This window comes from Alexandromys fortis, unplaced genomic scaffold (assembly GCF_014885135.2).
Source record: "Alexandromys fortis isolate MF-2015 unplaced genomic scaffold, M_Fortis_MF-2015_v1.1 scaffold_293, whole genome shotgun sequence".
Taxonomy (NCBI): Eukaryota; Metazoa; Chordata; class Mammalia; order Rodentia; family Cricetidae; genus Alexandromys; species Alexandromys fortis.
Genome location: NW_026068177.1, coordinates 213,559 through 236,332, shown reverse-complemented (window position 1 = coordinate 236,332; position 22,774 = coordinate 213,559). Strand labels below are relative to the sequence as shown.

The 22,774-nt window shown below is 45.2% G+C and overlaps 2 protein-coding genes across 11 annotated transcripts in view; one reads left to right on the top strand and one right to left on the bottom strand.

The window, feature by feature from the left end:
• Positions 1-8,059, top strand: part of LOC126492530 (zinc finger protein 60-like) — a 152,396-nt gene extending 144,337 nt beyond the window's left edge. For 9 of the 10 annotated variants that reach the window (XM_050129002.1, XM_050129003.1, XM_050129001.1 and 6 more), the window contains one exon: positions 1,303-8,058. In XM_050129002.1, the coding sequence (XP_049984959.1) occupies positions 1,303-3,407 (2,105 nt within the window). In that variant the 3' untranslated portion in view covers positions 3,408-8,058. Of the gene's footprint in view, positions 1-1,302 lie in introns of all 10 variants that reach the window. The other variant, XM_050129007.1, reaches the window with a different exon arrangement.
• Positions 8,060-11,589: 3,530 nt separating this feature from the next.
• Psmc4 (proteasome 26S subunit, ATPase 4) lies at positions 11,590-20,962 on the bottom strand. The gene is made up of 10 exons (XM_050129033.1): positions 20,817-20,962; positions 19,936-20,034; positions 19,623-19,809; positions 18,038-18,294; positions 17,847-17,940; positions 12,768-12,935; positions 12,611-12,687; positions 12,300-12,468; positions 12,068-12,123; positions 11,590-11,800 (listed from the first exon to the last, which is right to left on the bottom strand). The coding sequence occupies exons 1-10, from the start codon at positions 20,850-20,852 to the stop codon at positions 11,687-11,689; spliced, it is 1,257 nt and encodes a 418-aa protein (XP_049984990.1). The 5' UTR covers positions 20,853-20,962; the 3' UTR covers positions 11,590-11,686.
• Positions 20,963-22,774: the final 1,812 nt, after the last annotated feature.

The following is a 22,774-nucleotide window of genomic DNA, read 5'->3' as shown; positions in this document are numbered from 1 at the left end:
GTGGGTTTCCTTTTTAGTGTCGAAACTTTTCCAGATTCCCTCAGCTTGGTTTTCTTTATCAATTCTGTTTCTACTTTCAGGTCTTGGACTGTTTGATTCATTTCCTTCCACTGTTTGTCTTTTCATAGATTTCTTTTTTTTTTTTTTAAATTTTCGAGACAGGGTTTCTCTGTAGTTTTGGTTCCTTTCCTGGAACTAGCTCTTGTAGACCAGGCTGGCCTCGAACTCACAGAGATCTGCCTGCCTCTGCCTCCCGAGTGCTGGGATTAAAGGCGTGCGCAACCACCACCTGGCTTTCATAGATTTCTTTAAGGCATTTCTTCATTTCCTGTTTAACAACCTCTATCATATTCATAAATATCAAATTGATATTCATATACATAAATTCATTGAATTGGCTTTTACGGGGGGGGGGGGTATGTTACACTACTCAGCGCCTGCTCTAGTAGGGATGTTGGATCTAGTGCAGACAAACTGCTATGGCCAGTGTTTTTACGCTGGCATCTAGGCATCTGAGTTTGGGAAGAGTGTAACTCTAGGTGCTTATATCTGGTCTTGTCTTTGTTGGGTGAGTGTTTTGTTTCTTGGCTTTTGTTGCCTTCTCTGGTTCTTAGGAGTGTATGGTAGCTGTATGTTGTTGGTAGGGAATTCTTGTGGGATCCTGATAGGTTTGGCCACTGGGGCTCCAGGTAAAATTTGTTTCTATGTCTTGGAAGCTGGCACTTAGAAATGGTGATGGAGGTTGTCAAAGCGTCCCACAGGAGGGAAGAAAGCAGACACTCCACTAGGATCTGCTGAGTCCCCTAGGAAAGAGGTCAGAGAGTAAGGAGATACCACAGGAAGTAGTTTCACTATCTAATCCAAGCTGTCTTGGAAGTCATGATGCTGTTACTTCTGGCTGCCTGTTAATGGAATTATTACCATTGTGCACCACCACCGATCTTTCCTCACTTTCTTTTTTAAATAATTCCAGGCCCTGACTAGTTTTTTTAATGCATGACAGATACTTGGTATTGTGTAGTATATTACTTTTATTGTTATTTATTTCAAAAACCTTCACCAAAGCATGTGTATTTCCTGTAGTATGCATAAAGCATGTAAAATTATTTCAGTACAGTTTGTTTTAATCTCATTAAGCAGACATGCCTTCCTGTTTCCTACTGTGAAGAGTACTGTCTCACATAAACTTTTGTTACTGCTGCTCAGAAAATACTTTAGAGTTGGGCCATCGATAAAATGGACTTTTTTATGTGTTTGTGTCGTGGGAAACTAAAATATTCTTGCTTTTTCATTTTCTTTCAGATTTGGACTCAGATTCTGAAGCTCAAAAAATATCTCCAGACAATCATAGTATAAATCTACCCAAAGAGAGCATAAAGCATATAAGTAAAACTTTTGACCTCCAGGGCTCCAGTTTTAGTAATGGCCCCAACTGTAGTACATTCAAGGAACTACAGAGTTGTCAAAAGGGAAGTTCTGACCAAACGGTTAGTAACAGGGAAAAACTACCTCCTCACCCCAGCCAGACTCTTCCTCACAGCCCAGACAAAGCGTTGGAATGCCGAGAGTGTGGGGAGTGCTTTGGTTGTAGCTCCAGTCTTGTTCAGCATCAGGCTAGTCACGCTGGAGAGAAGCCCCGTGACTTCCGTGAGGAAGGTGCTAAGGCCTTGAAACCCCAACAGCTCATGAGACCTCAGAAGTCCCACAGCGCTGAGAGACATTTCAGATGTGAGGAATGTGGCGAGTCTTTCAAGCACCTCTCCATGCTTCTTCAACATACGCGCATTCATTCTGCCGTGAAAACCTTTGAATGTAAAGAGTGTGGGAAAACCTTTAGTCACCACTCAAACCTCATGCAGCATCAGAAAAGTCACTCTGGCGAGAAACCTGGTCAGTGTAAGGAATGTGAGAAGGCCCACGCTGTTCTAGCACAGCTCACCACTCAGACCCAGGACAGTCATACTGGAAAGAAGTCATCTCAGTGTAAGCAGTGCGGCAAGACAGTCAGTCCTGGCTCATACCTTGTAAAACACCAGAGTGTTCACACTGGTGAGAAATCCTTTGAGTGTAAAGTATGTGAGAAGGCTTCTAGGCTTCAGTCGTACCTTTCTGAGCATCAGAAAACTCACACTGATGAGAAGCCTTTCAAGTGTAAGCTGTGTGGGTCAGCCTTCAGACGTAAGTACCACCTTACTGAGCATCAGGGTATCCATAGTGATGTGAAACCCTATCAGTGCAAAGAATGTGGGAAGTTCTTCCGCCGACGGTCAAATTTTACTGTGCATCAGAGTATTCACACTAACATGAAACCCTTCAAGTGTAAACTGTGTGGCTCAGCCTTCAGACTTCAGTCCCTGCTTACTCAACATCAGAGAATCCATACTGATGAGAAACCCTATCAGTGCAATGAATGTGGGAAACACTTTCGTCGACGTTCAAATTTTACTGAGCATCAGAGTATTCACACCGGAAAGAAACCCTTTGATTGTAAGGAATGTGGGAAAGTCTTTAGACTTAACACACATCTCATTCGCCATCAGAGATTTCATAGTGGTGAGAGATCTTTTGAGTGTAAGGAGTGTGGAGAGGCCTTTCGGCTTCTCGCCCATCTTAAGAGCCATCAAATAATTCATTCAAGTGAAAAACTGTATGAGTGCAAGGAATGCGGGAAGTCCTTCAAGCGTGTCTCCACCCTTGTTCAACACAGGATCACTCATATTGGTGTGAAGCCATTTCAGTGTAAAGAGTGTGGGAAAGCCTTTAATCGTCGCTCAAACCTCACGCAACATCAGAAGACTCACTCTGGTGAGAGACCCTTTCAGTGCAAGGATTGTGGGAAGTCCTTCTCTGTTCTGACACAGCTCACTCGGCACAAGAGCATTCATACTGGAAAGAAATCATTTAAATGTGAGCAGTGTGGGTCAGCCTTCAGACTTCATTACCAACTTACTCAGCATCAGAAAATTCATACCGACGTGAAACCCTATCAGTGCAAGGTATGCGGCAAGGGCTTTGTTCGCGGTACAGGCCTTAGAATTCATGAGAAAACCCACAGTGATGAGAAGCCCTTTAAATGTAAGGAATGTGGGAAGGCTTTCCGAATTCAGTCTGAACTTACTCAGCATCAGAGAACTCATACCGACATGAAACCCTATCAGTGCAAGGTATGTGGAAAAGGCTTTGTTCGCGGTAGAGGACTCCGAATTCATCAGAGAATCCACACTGGTGAGAAGCCCTTTAAATGTTCGGAATGTGGGGAAGCCTTTCGATATGACTACCAATTTCTCGGACATTTTAGAATGCATTCTGGCAAGAATCCTTACGAATGTAAAGAATGTGGGAAGTTCTTTACTCGCAGTGAATACCTTAAAGCACATCAGAAAATCCACACTGATGAAAAACCTTAGCAATGTTAAAAATGTGGAAAGGCCTTTAGTTGGAATGAAACTTTGTTTGGCATGCTAATGTTCATATTAGTGAAAAACCTTGTGGATGTAAAGAATGTGGAAAGGCCTTTAGCGGTAAGTTTATGCTAGTTGTTGATCAGAGAATTCATGCTGGTGAGAAACAGTATGAATGGAAGAAATGTGGAGAAATGTTTAGATTGAGCTCAGCCTTCACTGCACAGTGACGTACCTGTCATTGTAAAGGATGTGGAAAGGCTTCAGTTTGAGCTCAGGCCTTCAACATAAAAGATTCCATGCTGTTGGGAAACCCTATGAATTCAAAGAATGTGGGATTATTTATAGAATCAGCTCAGCTCTTAAAGCTCATCAGAGAATCCTTATTGGTCTGAAACATTATGAATTAAAGAGTAGGAAAGCCTTTATTAGAAATGGTGAGCTTATACAACATCATAACATCAGAAAATATATAATCTTCAGGAGTCTTATGCATGTAAGGAAGGTGGACAATCCTTTGTATGGAAATGTTACTGAACTCATAATTCCAAGACTATGACTGCAAAGAATGTGGAAAGAACTTTAATTTGTCCTGGAATTGGTCGACGTCAGAGTATTCATATATTCTTGATGTCAAGGATCTCTTTGCCAATGAGAACGTGGGAAGTCTGTGGTTCGTAGGGGATATTCTGTTGAGAATGTGTATAAATGTCAGAAGTAATAGGGTAGCCATCATGTTCTTGATTTAGTCTCCTCTTGTTAATTGGATAAACATAATTTCTCCAACACTACTCACCAAGGGCAGTGAGCATAGGGAAACAGTTACTGGAACTGGGTTTATCTGAGGCACCTTTTCACCATTAATGCTCCGTGACTCCTGTCATGTTAGACTGATCATTTACTGTGGATTATGTTTATTTGTTTTGTTTTTTAGAGGCAGGGTTGCTCTGTGTCGCCCTGGCTGTCCTGGAACTTGCTCTCTAGACCATGCTGGCCTTGAGTTCAGAGATCTGCCTGCCTGTACCTCCCCAGTGCTGGGATTAAAGGCGTGTGCCACCACTACCATCTGACATTTACTTTTTGTTTATGTATAATTTGTTAATTGTGAACACAGTACCAGCCAAAGTTGTGGGGAAAGGGGTTCTAATAAATAACAAAATTCTTGAGAGAATATTCGGCTCATTCCATTGTTCTGTTAAATAGCTTTTACATTGTTCTCCCTTTTATTGGCATTGTTGTAACTCATATGAAAGACAAAATTGTATTGCAGATAGTTTAGTAAAAACATCATGTATTCGTCCACTATTAAGTAACATCATTCTGGATAAAATCTGGTGGATGAAAAGGAATGTGAAAGAATTTTCATTGAGAATCCATTTAATATCTGTGTGGAGATGTTCTAAACACAGCTGTTAAGTAGTTTTTAAAGGTGTTAAACCCATAACTATTTTAAAGGATAATACCCTGAAATTTATGCTCTTTGCCCAGATGTTAAGATAAACTATTCATTTATAGCAGGGCAAGAATTTGTCTTTGATGGCGAATATTGTGGGAAATTACCCAAATTATTCTCAGAACCTGAGGTCAAGATGCCCCTGCTAATTAATTTATCTTGACTTAAATTATCTGCATGTACAAATGCCCCCCCTCCAGGTAAGGCCTTGTCAGTCCTCCAGGAAGATGATGCTTGTCTTGGCTTCTGTTAATCTGCCTGCTTGGGAAGAAGCTCCCCAGTTCAGCTGCTGAGCAGGATAACAGGATGTGGGTTTTGCTTTAAATGCCTTGTGTCCAAAATACCTGAGTGTAGTCCCAGGTAACTGAAATGGACTTTGAGTTGACTATGAGCTCCCCATAAAAAAATTAACAAAAATAGCCAAATTGGATCCACTTATAGTAACAACACAGTTTGGTATGCTTATCTAGATATGATTTCCTATATCCATCCTGTAGATAGATAAATGAGTATTTGGGGCTGTGCTGTTAAGAATACATTTAGAGTTGGGTGAGATAGTGCATGCCTGGAACCCAATAATTGGGAAACTGAGGCAGAAGGATCAAAAGTTGGAGGTAAACATATCTACACAGTGACTTCAAGTCCAACTTTTGCTGTTTAGGGACCCTTTATGAAATTGTAGGCATGATTTCATCCCTTACATCAGCAAAGCTGGAATGTCATCCCTACTCCAGTCATAATTAAACGTAAGGAAGTGATCCAGAATTTTGAGTGAGGTAACTCAGATACAGAAAGACAAGTATCACATGTACTCACTCATAGGTGGTGTTTAAACATAAAGCAAAGAAAGCCAGCCTACATACTACAATCCCAGAGAACTTAGACAACAGTGCGGACACTAAGAAAGACTTACATAGATCTAATCTACATGGGAAGTAGAAAGTATAAAAAGACAAGATCTCCTGAGTAAATTGGGAGCATGGGGACCTTGAGGAAGGGCTAAAGGGGGGAGGGGAGAAGCAGGGAAGGGAGCAGAGAAAAATGTAGAGCTCAATAAATATCAATAAAAAATTTATAAAAAGAGAAAACAATCAGAAACCACAAATGCAAGCATAAACAGAAAAATATAAGAGATGGAAGAGTGAATCTCAAGCACTGAAGATACTATAGAGGAAATAGATTCATTAGTTAACGAAAACATTAAATCTAACAAGAGCTTAACCCAAAATATCCAGGAAATATGGGACACCATGAAAAGGCCAAATCTAAGAATAATAGGTAAAGAAGAAGGAGAAGTTCAACTCAAAAGCACAGAAAATATATTTAACAAAATTATAGAAGGAAACTTTCTGAAACTAAGGAAAGATATGCCTATGAAGATACAAGAAGCTTATAGAACACCAAATAGACTGGATCCAAATAAAAAGTCCTCTCGCTACGTAATAATCAGAGCACTAAACATCCAGAGTAAAGAAAGAATATTAAGAGCTGCAAAGGAAAAAGGCCAAGTAACATATAAGGTAGAGTTCTCATTGGAGACAATGAAAGCCCGAAGGTCAAGCGTTATGAAGACATTAAGAGACCATGGATGCCAGCCAAGACTTCTATACCCAGCAAAACTTTCAGTCACCATAGAACAAGATAACCCATTAAAAATCTAGAATTTACCAATACCTAGCCACAAACCCAGCCCTACAAAAAAATACTAGAAGGAAAGCTCCAACCCAAGGAAGTTGGCTATACCAACAAAAACAGAAAATTGATGGTCTCATAGCAGTAAATCTCAAAGAAGAGAAAAACACACAAATTAACTTCACCAACAATGTAAACTAAATTAACAAGAGATAGCAATCACTAGTCATTAATATCCCTTAATATAAAAGGACTCAACTCACCTACAAAAAGGCACAGGTTAACAGATTGGATATGAAAACAGAATCCATCCTTCTGCATACAAGAAACACATCTCAACCTCAAAGACAGACATTGTCTCAGAATAAATGGTTGGGAAAAAGTATACAAATCAAATGGACCTAATAAACAAGTGGGTGTAGCTATCCTATTATCTAACAAAATAGACTTCAACTAAAATCAGTCAAAAGAGACAAAGAAGGTCATTTCATATTAGTCACAGGAAAAATCCATCAAGAGGCATTGCAGATCAGAGGCATTTTTGTTTCATGAATCTCTTAGGCATAGTAATTAAAACTTAAAATGTAACTTTGACTATTATAGCAGAAGTTCACCAAGACACTGGGTGGTATGCTGAGCATAGGAAATCTCAAAGGCTGCCCCCCACAGTGACACACTTCCTCTAATAAGGCCACACCCACTCCAACAAAGCCACACTTCTTAATAATGCCACTCTCTATGAGTTCATGGGAGCCATTACATTCAAACTACCACTCTGTTTATTATCAAGGGAAGTCAGAACAGGAACTCAAACAGGGCAAGAACCTGGAGGCAAGAGCTGATGCAGAGGAGGGGTGCTGCTTACTGGCCTGCTGCATATGCCTTGCTCAGCCTGCTTTCTTCTAGAACCCAGGGTCACCATCCCAGGGATGGCACCACCCAACATAGGCTGTGTCCTCCTCTTTCAATAACTAATTAAGAAACTGCCTTATAGTCAGATCTCATGGAGGCATTGTCTCAAGAATCCTTCCTCTCAGATAACTCAAGTTTTATGTGTGTCAAGGTAAGACCAGGCAGCACACCATGGTTTTGTTTTTGTTTTTGTTTTTTTTTTTTAAAGAGAGAGACATAATTCAAATAATTGGCACCAATCTCTTTTCTCTTGGTCCTCCTGGACAACTCCTCTGCTTTTGTAGAACTTTAAGCTGAGGCCTCTCAGCAGTAGTGCCCCCTCCCCTGGGAACCAAGGACCTAACAACTACAGATACACGTTCTAAAATGTTGGGACTCCCTGAGTCCTTGTGAGTGTTCTCCAAATAGAGCTCCATTCCTAAAATTGGAACAAGATAACCCACAGATGTCCACAGATGTTTTGACTCAGTCCCTGAAAAGGGGGCAAAGTAACCCTCGAATGTTCCCTCTTACCTCATCTGATCTGGCAACCGCTCTATAATAATTTAAACCAATTATTTAAATAAGCCAATCATAATAGTTGAAGAACAACCCCCAGACTCCCCTCTTGTTTCTGTTTTTACTTTAAAAGTAGCCTGTACCAGCCATTCAGGGTCTTTCTGGCTTCTCAAATGCTGAAAGGCCCTGTCATGACAGAATTAATAAAATCCTCATGTTTTTACATCAACTGTGGTGTGAGAGATGGTCTCTTGAGGCAACTCCCCCTGGTAGTTGGACTTCAGGGCACAACACTATCAATACTGGCTGGGTCTTTACTTCAATTACGTATTGGAGTAACAGTGTGGTTCTATGTCTAAAGATTTGTGGGTTGCCAATTATGTAAAACAAAGGATTGATTAAATCAAATGAATGGTTATCCAAACCAAATACACCTCTTTAGAGCGGAATGAGCCCACAATTTGACTTAGTCATGAAGACCATGGGGGAATGTAACTTGACCCAAGACCTTAGTTGACCTTCAGAACTTGTCACTGATGACTCCATGATGGAAGTACCATTCAGTCCACAAAACTCAGCATGTAGACAGTACCACCTTATTGTTTGATCAGCAGCACAGTGGCTGTGCCTGAATCTAACCTGTCTCAGCTACTGACTGCATCTCTGCAGCTACTGCTGTCTTGTTGCTGAGGCCGAGGCACAGTGGATCCTCTGAATCTCACTACCACAGCCTCTGTCACTGATGCCGCTGCCACCAAATGTTGTTTATAACTTAGTCTCAATTGTTATATTTTACCAATAATGACTCAGGAGTCAAACACTGGGGTAAAACCTGCTAACTCAGAAAGACAGAGAAAGAACTCAGCTGATTTTCCTCCTCTGCTGTCACTCAGAAAAGGAAGCTTCCCCTACCCTGTCTAAAACAAAAACTCCTCCAATCAGATGTCCCTCTCTTCTACTTCCTGTACACCTCTCTCTTCATCCTCCTGACTTCCTCTCACTCTCTATGACTTTTTCCTGTCAACTAGGTGTTTGTCCCACCTCTCAACCTATGGTGTCTGTTGTTATGTCCCCATTTTCATTTCTGATTTTGTTAATTTGGATATTTTCTCTGCCTTCTGGTTAGTTTGGCTAAGGGTTTGTCTATCTTGTTGATTTTCTCAAAGAACCAACTCTTTGTTTCATTTATGCGTTATATTGCTTTCTCTATTTCTATTTTATTGATTTCAGCCCTCAATTTGATTATTTTCTGTCATCTACTCCTCCTGGGCAAGTCTGCTTCTTTTTGCTCTAGAGCTTTCAGATGTGCTGTTAAGTCACTAGTGTGAGGTTTCTCCACTGTCTTTATGTAGGCACTTAGTGCTATGAACTTTCCTCTTAGCACTGCTTTTATAATGTCCCATAGGTTTGGGTATGTTGGGCATTTATTTTTGTTAAATTCTAGGAAGTCTTTATTTCTTCCTTGACCCAGGGGTGATTCAGTTGAACATTGTTCAATTTCCATGAGTTTGTAGGCTTTCTGCAATTAATGTTGTTATTGAATTCTAACTTTAAGCGATGATGATTCAAAAAGATAAGGGGTACCCCAATTTTTTTGTATCTGCTGAGATTTGCTTTGTGACTGAGTATGTGATCAATTTTAGAGAAGGTTCCATGAGGTGCTGAGGTATATCTTTTTATGTTTGTGTTAAGTGTTCTGTAGATGTCTATTAAGTCCATTTGAGTCATGACATATGTTAATTCTCTTATTTCTCTGTTAAGTTTCTGTCTAGAAGATCTATCCATTGGTAAGAACGGCGTATTAAAAGTCTCCTACTATCAGTGTGTGGGGCTTGATATGCAATTTAAGCTTTAGTAATGCTTATTTTACATATGTGGGTGATCTGTGTGGGGCATAAATGTTCAGAATTGAGATTTCATCTTGATAGATTTTCCCTGTGAATATGAAGTTGTCCTTCATCTCTTTTGATTTTTGTTTGAAATCTATTTTGTTAGATATTAGGATAGGTACACCTGCTTGTTTCTTAGGTCCTTTTGGTTGGAAAAATTTTCCCCTTTACTCTTGAGATGTCTGTCTTTGAGGTTGAAGTGTTTCTTGTATGCAGCGGAAGAATGGATCTTATTTTTATATCCATTCTGTTAACCTGTGTCTTTTTATAGGTGAATTGAGTCATTGATATTAAGAGATATTAATGACCAGTGATCGTTTATTCCTGTCATTTTTTGGTGCTAGTTTGTATGTTTCCTTTCTTTGGGGTTTGCTGGTGTGAGATGTGAGATTATCTGTTGCTTGTCTTTATGGTTATGGGTGCAGCTAACTTCCTTGGGTTGGAGGTTTCCTTCTAGTACTTTCTGTAAGGTTAGATTTGTGGATAGGTATTGATTAAATGTGGTTTTGCCTCTGACTCATTTTAATAGGGTCTTTTCTGCTCATTCTGCCAGACGGGAAGATCACCCCCTTCCCTTCAACTATTTTTCCTTGTTTCCTTTTTAAATTTTATTTTTAATGTGTTTGCCTCCATGTATGTTTGTACACTAAGTGCATACTCAGTGACCAGAGGAGCTGTGTGCTAACATTTGAGTGCTGGAAAACTAACCTAGGTCCTCTGGAAGAGGAGCACCCAGCCACCTCTCCAGCCTCTTCCCTTACGTTCTTTACTGGAAGAGTCCATCAATTCTTCAAAAAACGTACTCAATTTTGAAACCAAACCCAAATATTTACTATGTGTAGGGGATGGTGACTGCACTATGATCAGACTGCGTTCCCTGACTGCGCTGTTTCAGTCTGGAGATGAGAAAGTGGTTCTCAACCTGGGGGTCATGACCTCTTTGGGGGCTAAATGACCTTTTCATAGGGATTGCCTAAGACCATCCTAAAATATTTACTTCACAATTCATAACAGCAACAAAATTAGTTATAAAGTAGTAACAAAAGTAATTTTATGGTTGGGGATCACTACATGAGGAACTGAATTAAGGGGCTGCAGCATTAGGAAGATTGAGAGCCATATGGTAGCTTCTCTAAGCAGAACATAGGCAGGCCCTAGGGAGCATGGCAGAGGACTCAGCTTCCTGACTAGGGTGAGAGCAGGCTGGCAAAGCTTAACCAGGAATGGAACCCCTGGAGACACCAGGACAAACCAAGCACAAAGCCTCTGGCATAGAGGAAGGTGGAAGGGCTTTTGCTAGATTATGTGACTCGGAGACTAAATCTCATTTGCCTAGGGAAGTGCACTTAGCCACAAGTCTAAGTACATTCACACATAGGGTAGCATGCCCAGCAGACTTGGTGTACCCAGGCATTGAAGAGAGAATCTTGGGAACCAGCCCCTACCAAAAAGACAAGCATGTGCACTGGGCTTTAACAGTTTACTTAGCAACCAAATGCACTGTGCTTTGAAGCTGCAGAGAGAGAAGACTGAGGGGATCTGTGGCCCTGGCCCTTGTGCATGTAAGGAAGGCAGAAATCCCTGAAAATCCAAACGATCTTCCTGGAGAAATGAGAGGGGCTTCAGCCTGTGGCCACGGCGTCCATCCCCCTGCCCAAATCTCTGAAATCATTCAGTCCACATTGTTTGCTCTTCTCAAGCTGCACCCCAGCCTACTTATTTATTTGTCAAGGAGGGACCCAGTAGATTCCATTCAAGATCCATATTCCCCAAAGGAGTAACACCTAAGAAGAAATTAAACAGATCCAATCACATCCATTTATTGACTAAACCAATCCTGGGTAAAGAGAAAACTAGCTTCTGGGACAGGTGCCTAGGGAGTGGGGGGGGTTGGGGGGGGGTCACTTGTAAAACTCATGTTCCTGCTCATCTTTCTTGATCACAGTCTTGTAGGCTTTCTCGAAGTCCTTGGCCAGGACAATGTAGCGGTTCTCACGGACAGCCAACATTCCGCTCTAGAAAGGGAATAAAAATTGCACGCTTACATACCACCTTCTCCACCCCCAGGTCCCATGACAGCAATGGAAGAGAGACATGTGGTCCAAGACCCCAGGGAGGCCACAAGGGGAAGGACAGACTGCAGAGAATAACACCAGAGAAGGGAGACATCTTCAAGACCCCAGGGAGGCCACAAGGGGAAGGACAGACTGCAGAGAATAACACCAGAGAAGGGAGACATCTTCAAGCACCCCTGCTCAGATCAGGAAGAGAATCCCACTCACCTCCTGACAGATTGAGTTGATGTCGGCTCCTGAAATCTTATCTGGCCGGGCCACATCTGCAGCAGCCGAGTTAAGGAACCCTTTCCTCACATGATGGGGTCAGTTCTGGAAATGGATGCTGTCCTGCTCTTGTGCCACCTCCCCCTGGACTCCCCTGAGTGGGGTGACTGTGATGAAGACCTAATCTTCACTTTCTTCTAGAGCCCCCCCCCCCCCAACTTCCAAAGGATACAGTCTTCCAGGTCTACCTCCTCAGAGAGGTTCATCTTACTGGTGATGGTGGAGAAAATCAACCTCTTCTGGCGACGGTCAGGGAGTGGGAATTCAATTTTGCGGTCCAAGCGTCCTGGCCGCAGTAGAGCTGGATCTAAGGTGTCTGCTCTGTTTGTGGCCATGATTACCTGGCACCGGGAGGGACCAGCTCAGACTTCTGCCATCTCTACATCCTCTTTTCCTATCATAACATCTGGCCCTCATGAGCCAGCCCCCATCTTTCCCCAGTCCCTACACCATGCCGCCCCTTGCCAATCCTGAACCCTAAACCTTCACGTTGACGTTTTGGTCAAATCCATCCATTTGATTCAGCAGCTCCAGCAGGATCCTCTGAACCTCCCTGTCAGCTGAGAGTAAGAAACACGATCAGTCCAGGAGACATCCTTTGACGCCTGCAGAAGATCCAGGCCGTGTGGGCACTACTCACCTCCTGTCTGGGCATCGAATCTCTTGGTAGCAATGGCATCGATCTCATCGATGAAGATGATGGCAGGTGCATTCTCCTTGGCCAGGCGGAACACATCCCGGACCATCCGGGGGCCCTCACCTAGGTACTTCTGTACAAACTCTGAGCCCACCACACGGATAAATGCAGCTGAGGGCAGAATGACAAGGCTCAGAATGGGGACCATCTTCCTTTAGGGTCCCTTGTGCTTTAATCGACCTTGGGAATTCCTGAAGATGTTTTTCTTGAATAGCTACTCCCTAATATCTGAGGAAGGCACAGGGTTGGGTCCCCACATCCAATCATTGCTCCTGCCTCACGGTGACAGATGAGCCCCAATCATAAATCTTATACATACATGTCATTTTGGGGACTTTTCAAAAGAATTAGAATAGTAAGTACAAAACAAAAACTAAAAGCCCAAATTTCCAGCACGCATGCAAAACCAATTAACAAATCAGAACCATCCATAGAAAGAGAAATTAGACAGTTGGGCCAAGAGTGCTAAGTTCGTGATTGCTCTCTGAACCATACTTGTTTATTTTGAGAAAGGCTTTTGATACACAGCCCGGCCTTGCCTGGAATTAGTAATTCTCCTGGTGCAAGCTCTGCAGTGTTGTGAATATTAGTCTAAGAAGCGTTACATTTGTTTAAGCTGTGGAACATTTGTTTAATGATGCAAAGATGTGTTACATTCTTTTATGTTGCATTTGTTTAAACTGTAAAGCTGTATTTCTGTGCCTGTTTAAAACACCTGATTGATCTGAATGCCCACTGTGAGGCAGAAGAGAGAAATTGGTGGGACCGTCAGGCAGAGAGACTGAATAGGTGAAATCTAGGCTCAGGAGAAGAGAAGGATGCCAGGGCCAGCCATCCAGCCACACATCCAGCCATGGAGTAAGAAGGAAAGAAAGATATATAGGATAAAGAAAGGTAAAAAGCCCAGAAGCAAAAACGTAGTTAAAAGAGAAATGGGCTAAGTTAAGTCAGAAAAGCTTGCTAGAAACAAGCCAAGCTAAGGCTGAGCATTCCCGTAAGAATAAATCTCCATGTTTATTTGGGAGCTGGGTGGAGGGCCCTCAAGGAGTAAAGAGCAACCAGCTACACTGCAGTGTTGGGATCATACAAGTTTGCCCTGCTCTTAGTCACTGTTTCACATCCCTGGAGGAATCAAAGTCCATCTTTTTATTTAATCTACAGCTGGCAGCAAGGCTGAATCAGGTTTGTTTTGGGCCCTTCTTCTAAACTTGTTTCCTAGTAAGTGGACGGTTGTATCCTGTGTGGAACACTCCTGAGACTCTCCTTCCTGCTGCCACCAGAACAGGGAGATACAATCCATATACACAGGCCAAGTAGTAAGTGAGCAAGGCCTGACACCCCCTCAGGCCCAGACTTCACATCTGACTGAAGGTATGAAGAAGTACCCACTCTCCTGCATTACCTTGGGGTTCACCACGTACTCTAACCTCAGGGCTGCTGACTCTGTCCTAGGCACATCCTCCTAGCTTTGTGCCCACAAGAAAACCCATCTCTGGAGTTATCTGGTATGACTCATTCACTCCAGTCCCCTGTCAATCTTTAGACTGCTCAGCCTGACTCCTCCTACCTACCCTGTCCTGCATCCCCCCCCTCCCTGCCCTCCTGTCAATCTTTAGAACGCTCAGCCTCTGACCCCTCCCACCTACCCTGGCACAATCTCCTGCTTAGTGGCTCACTCTTGGCGGTCAGTCACCATTGCAGCAAGTGGATTAAGTCTTGTCTCAACCAGGACTTTTCTTCTCCACAGAAGATAAAGCCAGGATCTTCCCCACTGCTCCACCCGGAACCCTCTTCCAGTGAAAAAGCCTTCACCAAATTCACTGAGAACAGAAGAAGCCCTCAACTTCTTACTGCTCTTGGCTAAGGTCACCTGTCTGGATTGAAACATTGAAACTTGGGTAGAACAAGAACATCAGTGGGCTGCAATGGCAACTTCCTGCCTTTTGTACCTGCTCTGTAACACTATAGGGACACGAAGTAACATGGAGGGACCCGGGGGAGGGGCACATTGGAACTTCCTAAAATCACTTTTTCTAAAAGCTTTATAATTTTATCATCACCGTCTTAAATAGCCATCTTCTGGAACCGTTTATCTTGCTTACACATTCCCGTCTCACTGAGCTCCAGGATCAGTGGAGTATCAAGAGCCTGTGGTTTGGGGACAGAAGTCTTAACATCAAATCCTAGTACTACAGAAGTCTGCTGGTGACCCTGAACAAGTTATAACTGTGTTCTTATGTGAGACACTCCTTTTTCTACAGGGCTCCAGCAGTCAGGATTACAGGCAATGCCTGCTTCAGTGCCCAAAGCTACCCCTATTACAGGACATAAGGGGTTCAGGGCCATCGCCACACAAACATGCCCACCCAAGGGTCAGCTGTTACGCAGATCAGAAAAAAGGACAGATGGTACCACCACAAATCCTCATCAAGGTGCCCTGGGAGGTTTGTGTGTGTTTTGTTTTTCAAGATAGGGTTTTTCTGTGCTGGAACTCACTCTATAGATCAGGCTGGCCTCAAACTCAAGAGATTCTTTTGCTTCTGCTTGCTGGGATTAAAGGCATGTGCCACCACTGCCTGGCCCTGGATCTTTAACACAGCTGAGGAACTACCTTGCAGTCTCCCTCAGAACAGCTTGCATTTTCAGAGTTTAAATCTTCACTGTCCTGAAGCACCTCTTCTATCTGCCTCTCTGCTGTCAAAAGTCCTCACCTAAGCCCACCACAGAGAGCAGCAAGCTCAGGTGACTGCTCCTTGCCAGGACAGGACCTTCCTTCACCCTCTCCACCCTCCTGACCTCCATCTATGCTGCACCCCCACCTCTCTAGGGCTCTCTTCCCACCCATGACCTTTCTTCAAGTTTATATCATGTTTCCAGCCAACTAGCTCCTGCCCAAGGCAATTATAATACAGTACAATTTTTCCCTCTATTTTTTTTTTTTTTTTGAGTTTCTTTTCTCTGTATAGCCCTCGAAGTTCTGAAACTTACTCTGGAGACCGTGCTGGCCTTGAACGCAAAGATTCACCAGCCTGCACCAGGCTTCTGAGTGCTGGGATTAAAGGCGTACACCTGCCTTGAATCTTCCCCACCTTAAACCAACTCCAACTTGCCCTTGAGGACCCAGATCCCAGGAATGGACTCTTGATTGTTGCGGTATCTCAGTAACTAGAGCTACACTCAGCGAATGGCCAGTGTGGTTCCAGTGCCAATTTCCGAAAGGTGTGCACAGCTTCCCAAGAAGAGCAGAGCACTGCAGACATCTAGCGTGCACTGTGATTTTTTTTTTAATTTATTTATTTATTATGTATACAATGTTCTGTCTGTGTGTATGCCTGTAGGCCAGAAGAGGGCACCAGACCTCATTATAGATGGTTGTGAGCCATCATGTGGTTGCTGGGAATTGAACTCAGGACCTTTGGAAGAGCAAGCAATGCTCTTAACCACTGAGCCATCTCTCCAGCCCTGCACTGTGATTTTTATTTACCGCGGCTGTTAACATTTTTATCTCACCTGTCAAAACCCTGGCTCACACCCACAGAAACGACAAACACCGATGAATCCAAATATCCACTCACAGCCCAAATCAAAGTGGCATAGTGCTCTGTTTTACATCTCTGCTGAATGGTCCCTGTCCTGAAATCTCAGGTGTGCCACAATGAATCCACTGTTCCCCTGCCCCAGTTCATCCCTTTATCCTCCAGGTGGCCCAAGCCAGGGTGAGAACTGTTCCTGAATTACCTCTTGCCAACGACACCTAATTCAGTCTCAGTGCCGCCCCTTCGCTATCCATCCCTAAGCACCCAGCAGAAGGATCATCATAGGGCTCCCTAACCAAGTCCTCTGACTGGATGTCGGATTTCTTTCGGACTAAAACTATTCTCAACTATTTATAATCAGGAATTTCACGATCGCTTCAGCCTCACCTCCTTTGCCGCCAAACACAGCCCCTACTCAGCCAGCCCCTTCTCAGGAAAAAACCAAAAGCATGAATTTGCTCTAGTGGCATGATGTCACTAAATGAGTTCCTTTCCACCTCTGGCCCTAAATTCTCTCTTCGGATCTCTGTGCCTGACACACTCCTCCCACACCCCGTTTCCTCTGGGAACCTCTTCCCGAGAGTCCATGCAGATGGACAGCACATCCAGGACACGCTCGTGTGCACCCTGCGGACTGTCTTCTCTCTAACCACTTGCCGCTTTGGCTTCAGCCCAGCAACCACCTTTAGAACCACTGAGTCTGAACCCACCATAAGAAATACACTGTATGGGCTGGAGAGATGGCTCAGAGGTTAAGAGCACTGGCTGCTCTCCCAGAGGTCCTGAGTTCAATTCCCAGCAACCACATGGTGGTTCATAATCATAAGAGGTGGACCATAATGAGATATGGTCCCCTCTTCTGGCCTGCATGGATAAATGCAGGCAGAACACTGTATACATAATAAATAAATCTTTTGAATGAAAGAAAGAAAGACACTGTATCACTTCGCCAACTCCTTGGAATTGGAATTGCCCTACGGAATCAGGGTAGAGTTTTGGTTATTTGCTTGGTTTTTTTTTTTTTTTTTTTTTTTTTGGTGAAAAGTGTCTTGCTAGGTAGCCCAGGATAGTATCAAATTCTTATCTTACTGCCTCAGTCTCCTGAGTTAGGAGTATATTTATTTGCTAACATGTCCAGACAGACTTTTTAAAATTTATTTGACCTTATTGAGTCAGGGCCTCACTATTTAGCATTGGCCAGCCAGGACTCTCTATACAGACCAGGCTGGCCTTGAACACACAGCAACCTGCCTGCTTCTACTGCCTGGATGATGAGATTAAAGGCATGCGGCACCACACCTGGCTCATCGGTGTTTTTAATTTGGAGAAAACACAATTCACCTGCCTAGGACTGGATATCCCATAAGAACCCTACCACCTGCCCCCAGAGCCTCTATTTATAGACAGCACACTATATCATTCCCCATGGAACCAAGGTGAGGAGACCAGGACACATGAGCATGGGGGAATACACTGAGAGGCTCACCTGTCGTGTGATGTGCCACAGCCTTTGCCAACATTGTCTTCCCACAGCCAGGTGGGCCGTACATGAGGACTCCCCGGGGAGGGTCGATGCCGATCTGAGAGATTGAGAGAGGCAAAGGATGAGCCACGGGATCCCGTCAACAACGCCGAAGCCTGCTAGGCCTCTCCCTGCCCTCACCTCCTCCGCCTCACCTGCTTATAGAGCTCGAAGTGTGTGAGCGGGAGCTCCACAGCCTCCCGCACCTCCTGCTTCTGGATGTCCATGCCTCCGATATCTGCATACATCACATCTGGCTTCTGGTCTGAGGTGAGCATCATGATGCTGCTGTCAGCCTCTGGAGGCAGCACGTCCACCAGCGCGTTGCTGTGTTTGTGCAAGGCCACAGAGGCATTGGGCTTGAGTAGCTCCCGGTCAATGGTACTTAGGATGCGCACATAATAGTTAGAACCTTTGGAAAGGAGACAGGAAGGAAAAAAAGAAGGTGAAAAGGCTGAGACATGACATCGCTCCTTCCCCACTCCCCTTATCCCACAGATGGCACTTCCTGAGTTTTCACACTTCGGTCTGGATCAGCCCTTCCTGGCCTCCAGTTCTGCCTCCTCCAACCTAGCCCCATGCTCACACTTCCTTGTCTACAGTACTGGTCTCCTCGAGTTCTAGCTCTGGTGTCCCACACGCTGTCTTCAGGATGTCCTTGGGTATCTTTCAATGTGTCCCAACACTATCCTGTATTTTTCTCTGAACTGTGCTGTTCCTCCTGGATCTGTGTCAAGGGTGCCCTTGTCCTTGAGTTCCCAGTCAGGACTTCCCACCCAACCTCCCAAACCTATTCACCCAGTCCCTCCTCTGCCCTCACCTATTCTACAACCAAACCCTGCCCTCATTCGGACCTACAGTCTACCCTTACCAGCCTCTGTCCCTCTTCCCCAGTCTACTCCCTACAGTTACACTGACAATGCACAGCAAGACCTGACTATGAAGCTGGACCACTCTCACAACAACCTCTACTCCCCGTGCTGCCTCCCTACAAACCTACCCTCCAATCACAGCCCCTCAGGGAGCGCCCGCTGTCTTAAGTCTCCCGTTCGAAGACACGGGCTTCATCCTACACAACACTCCCTTTACTCCCTCACAGCCCGCCTGCTCAATCCCAAGTGGTCATACAGCTTTATCCAGATCCTTGCTAGGCACACTGCTCAGGCCAGAGCAGTAGTGGCCAGAAGCAGGCCAGGGTAACGGCAGGGCATGGATTTATGTTCATTAACAGCAGCCACTGAACGCTGAGTCCTCAACATAGCCCAAGTCTTCCGACCTGCTCCCGCTGCTTTCAAGCTGCAGCTCCTGACCCAGCAGCGGTTGTGAAATCAGCGTGGTGTGGCCTTAAGTTTGTTTAAATCAAACAGACGACAAAGAGGCACACTACACACAGGGTAGATAACCACAGTTGGACTTTGTGGGAGATGAGGTCTTTCTATGTAGTCCCAGAACATACTAGGTAGACCAGGCTGGCCTCAAACTCACAGAGATCCTCCTGCCCTGCCTCCTCAGTGCTGAGATTAAAGGTGTACACCATCACCTGGCTAGTGAATTTTTTACATACATGCACACATGAATTGAGGCAAAAAAAGACATTCCATAAATAAAATATGTATCTACATTTGGATTAATCAATCTTCTGGCCATTACATCACCCTATCTTGCTATAATACGTGACAATTCCCAGTTCCTGGCCCATGGAAGAACCAGGGGGGTTCTCCCACCTGCCCACCCACTCACCTGTGGTCGAGCCCACAATGGCTGTGTTCTGATCCACAGCTTCCAGAAACTGGCCAATGACCAATGGGATGCTCTGGATTCGCTTTACTTCCTCTTGGGCGTGGAGGAATTCTTTCTTCAGATTCTTCTGCTCGTCTTTGATGTACTCCTCCTGGACCTCCAGGAACTCCAGCTCCTGCTGCAGCTTCTGGAAGCACAGAGCAAAGGGCTGCCTGCAGGCCTTGCCAGGCAGCGTGGAGGAACGGGGGCAGTATGCGATGCGGGCCCTATGCAGTATGCAGGTTCCGGGTTAGGGTTAGGGTTTTGAACACACCTTGTAGCGGCTATACAGGTCCTCCAGGTCCTCAGGCTCAGGCCCCAGAAAGGACAGGCCAGTCTGGGGCCGAGACACAGACAGTGCTGGGATGTCATCCTGTAAAAGAAAAGGAAAACCTGGCGTTGGAAGCAGAGAATCATCTCATGAAATCAGCTGGAGCTGTATTCCCATTCGCCAACTCACTCTGCCTCTTGTACCCGACGTAATTCAATTTCTCGAAATAAACACGGGAACTGCTCAATCCCCAATGCATGTTTCTCGTATCAGGCCCCTTAAACTTTTTATGTCAACATCTCCTCCCCTCGGCTATTATAATGCCCCTAGCTAGGATGCAGGTGTTACAACTCCATACCAGATCCCAGCATCCAGGTCCCCCCAAGAGGTTCTAAAAGCCACATGGTTTTTAAGGTCAGGTCGCATTCAGAGTCTCATTACCCAGTTTCCCCCCAAAAGCTTTCATGCCAGACTCCCAACTTGCATTAAGGCCAAAGGTCACTCTGCCAAGCCACAAATAAAACTTAACGCCTCCCCGGCAAAGCCACTGGGTCACGGACATACCTAGGCCACAGGGTCCCATTACATCATTCTCCACCAGGTCCAACCCCCAGACCGAAAAGCTACTGAGCACTGCTATCCAGGCCTACAAATCTGTCTTTTAAAGAAAGTCTTTAAGCTTAACGCCACTTTCCTCTCCCACTCTTGCTAGTTGAGCTCCGCCGCCCTCCTGACAACTCGGCTACCCAGCCAGGCCTCGGGACCACTCCAGGGTCTATACCGAGGCCTCTGAAAGCACCCAGCCCCGAGCCTGGTTCCTGGAAGGCGCTCAGCACCGCCACTCAGGCCTAGCTCGCGCACAGAAAGCCAGATTCTCACCGCACCTGAACCTTCTCCACCAAAATGCCTATCTCCTCCATAGTGACCAAGCCGGCCTCCGTGCAGCCCGGCTAGTCACGGCTTCCGCTGACGCCAGCGGAAGTACTTCGCATAGAGCATCTTGGGAAACGTAGTTTAATGCATGGCCGAGGCCTGGCAGGATGGGCGGAATAGCTGGAAGGGCGGGAAAGACCGGGTCCTGGGCTCCGCCCCCAAGGTGCTTCCCTGCGCTTTGCGCTGCCCGCGGGCGCGCGAGACGGTCTGCGCGTGCGCAGCTGCGCTCACTCGGCGCCGTCTCGCTCCGCGGCAGCTCGCGCGGCGTAGGGATTTTTCTCCTGTAGGTGGCGCGGCTGCGTCGCTCTTGAAGAAAGTCGACAGAAAAGCACGAGTTCGGTTCTCCGGAAGAATTGTCTCTGGCCGCCACCTGCAGAGAGACGCAAAGGCCCCAGAACGCTGAGGAGCCAATCAGATCGCACCAAAGCTGGAGACGTGAGGCAGCTGCGGGTCCTGTCGAATCTTCTTCTCTTTCTTCGTCATTGGGGGCGCGGGGCGGAGAGGTGGCTCAGCGCTTAAGAGAACTTGATGCTCTTCTAGAAGATCCGAGTTCGGGTCCCAGCCCCCACGTGGGGCCGCTCGCTAGCACATAGAACCGACTCCTCTGGCTTCTGAGGGCACCTGCACTCGAGTACACATCCCCACTTGCAGAATCACACATTTACACATAATTAAAAATAATAGAAAGTAGTCTTTCTGGAAAGGATTTTATTTTTAATTCCGTGTGTACGTGTATATCGGAGCGGGAGTTCGTGCACATGGATGCAGTACACGCGGAGGCCAGAAGAGGGCAGAGGAGTCTGGCACTGTCTTTATTAGTGCTCTTTGCCTTCCTGGTGCTTGGTAGTGGAGCTTGGGATCTTTGATTCGCTAAGCAAGCCCAGCTAAAAGTCTTGATATGCATTATGTTTTCTTTCACAGAGAAGGAAAGCGGTGTCAAGCCTTGAAGTCTCTTGAGCAGCTGGCAGGAATGGCAAAGCGTGGCTGGAGCCTAGATCTGTCTGTGCTCATGGTCCCGGGGACATACACTGCCGCTCTTCACAACGGCTACAGGTTTTGTTGAGTCAACTTTTTATTAGCGTATAAGTGGGTAGCGGTTACATAGGTCACAAATTGAACTCCCTGTACGTTCTGTATGGTATGGAGAATGACCTACGATAGCCGTGACCCTGGCTAGCAGGTGGCTTCCTTTCCTCCATCACCTGAGGAATTGAAAAGCAAGAAACCAGTTCAGCTCAAAGGGAAAGTGAAGTTTATTGGCAAGCAACGCAGATATCTGAGGGAGAGAGACCTCCGACTATTAAGGGAGGTTGGGTTTTTATTTGGGTTTAAGATGTACTCCCGTCCCACCCCCTCCCCCAAGGTGATTTTCACTCCTTCCTATTGGTTTAGTGGTGTTTATGTGTCCCTTCTGGAAGCAGACTTCTGTCTTGGTCCACTGGTACAGATATAACTGAATTGTAGATTGGCTGAGGTAAGAGCGGCACCCCAGTGTTCTCTCCGTTTTGTGGTGTTACAGGTACAGAGAGACCCACACTATATGAGGGAGAGACATATATGTTTCAGGGAAATGGGTGCTGGGTGCAGACTCCACCAAGAAATGGAAATTCACCATTTTTTGGAGGCAAAAGAAAAATCAGCTATATATCTGTATATATCAAAATAAAAATAGGAAGTAGCAGACAGACAACAAAACATCATCAAATTGTGAGTTTCCAACATTCAGCAGTGATGACTAAAGGCGCTGCATCAAGGCAGCTGGAATCCCCCCCCCTGGAAAGTCCCGGGTGGATCAGAGTGTCCTCCAAGAAGAACAAATGCAAGCAGGATACAACAGATAATACTATCAGATTGGACACTCACAGTCATCCGTCAGAAATGATTCGGGAAGCCCCGCTGAGGCAGCCAA

What these genes read in the sequence shown, in the direction of transcription:
- Psmc4 (XM_050129033.1), bottom strand. Translation starts at nt 20,852, where the DNA reads ATGGAGGAGATAGGCATTTTGGTGGAGAAGGTTCAG. An exon ending in CATTGTGGGCTCGACCACAG is followed by an intron (nt 18,295 to 19,622) that starts GTGAGTGGGTGG and finishes TCCTTTCCAAAG; the next exon opens with GTTCTAACTATTATGTGCGC. An exon ending in ACTTCGAGCTCTATAAGCAG is followed by an intron (nt 17,941 to 18,037) that starts GTGAGGCGGAGG and finishes TCAATCTCTCAG; the next exon opens with ATCGGCATCGACCCTCCCCG.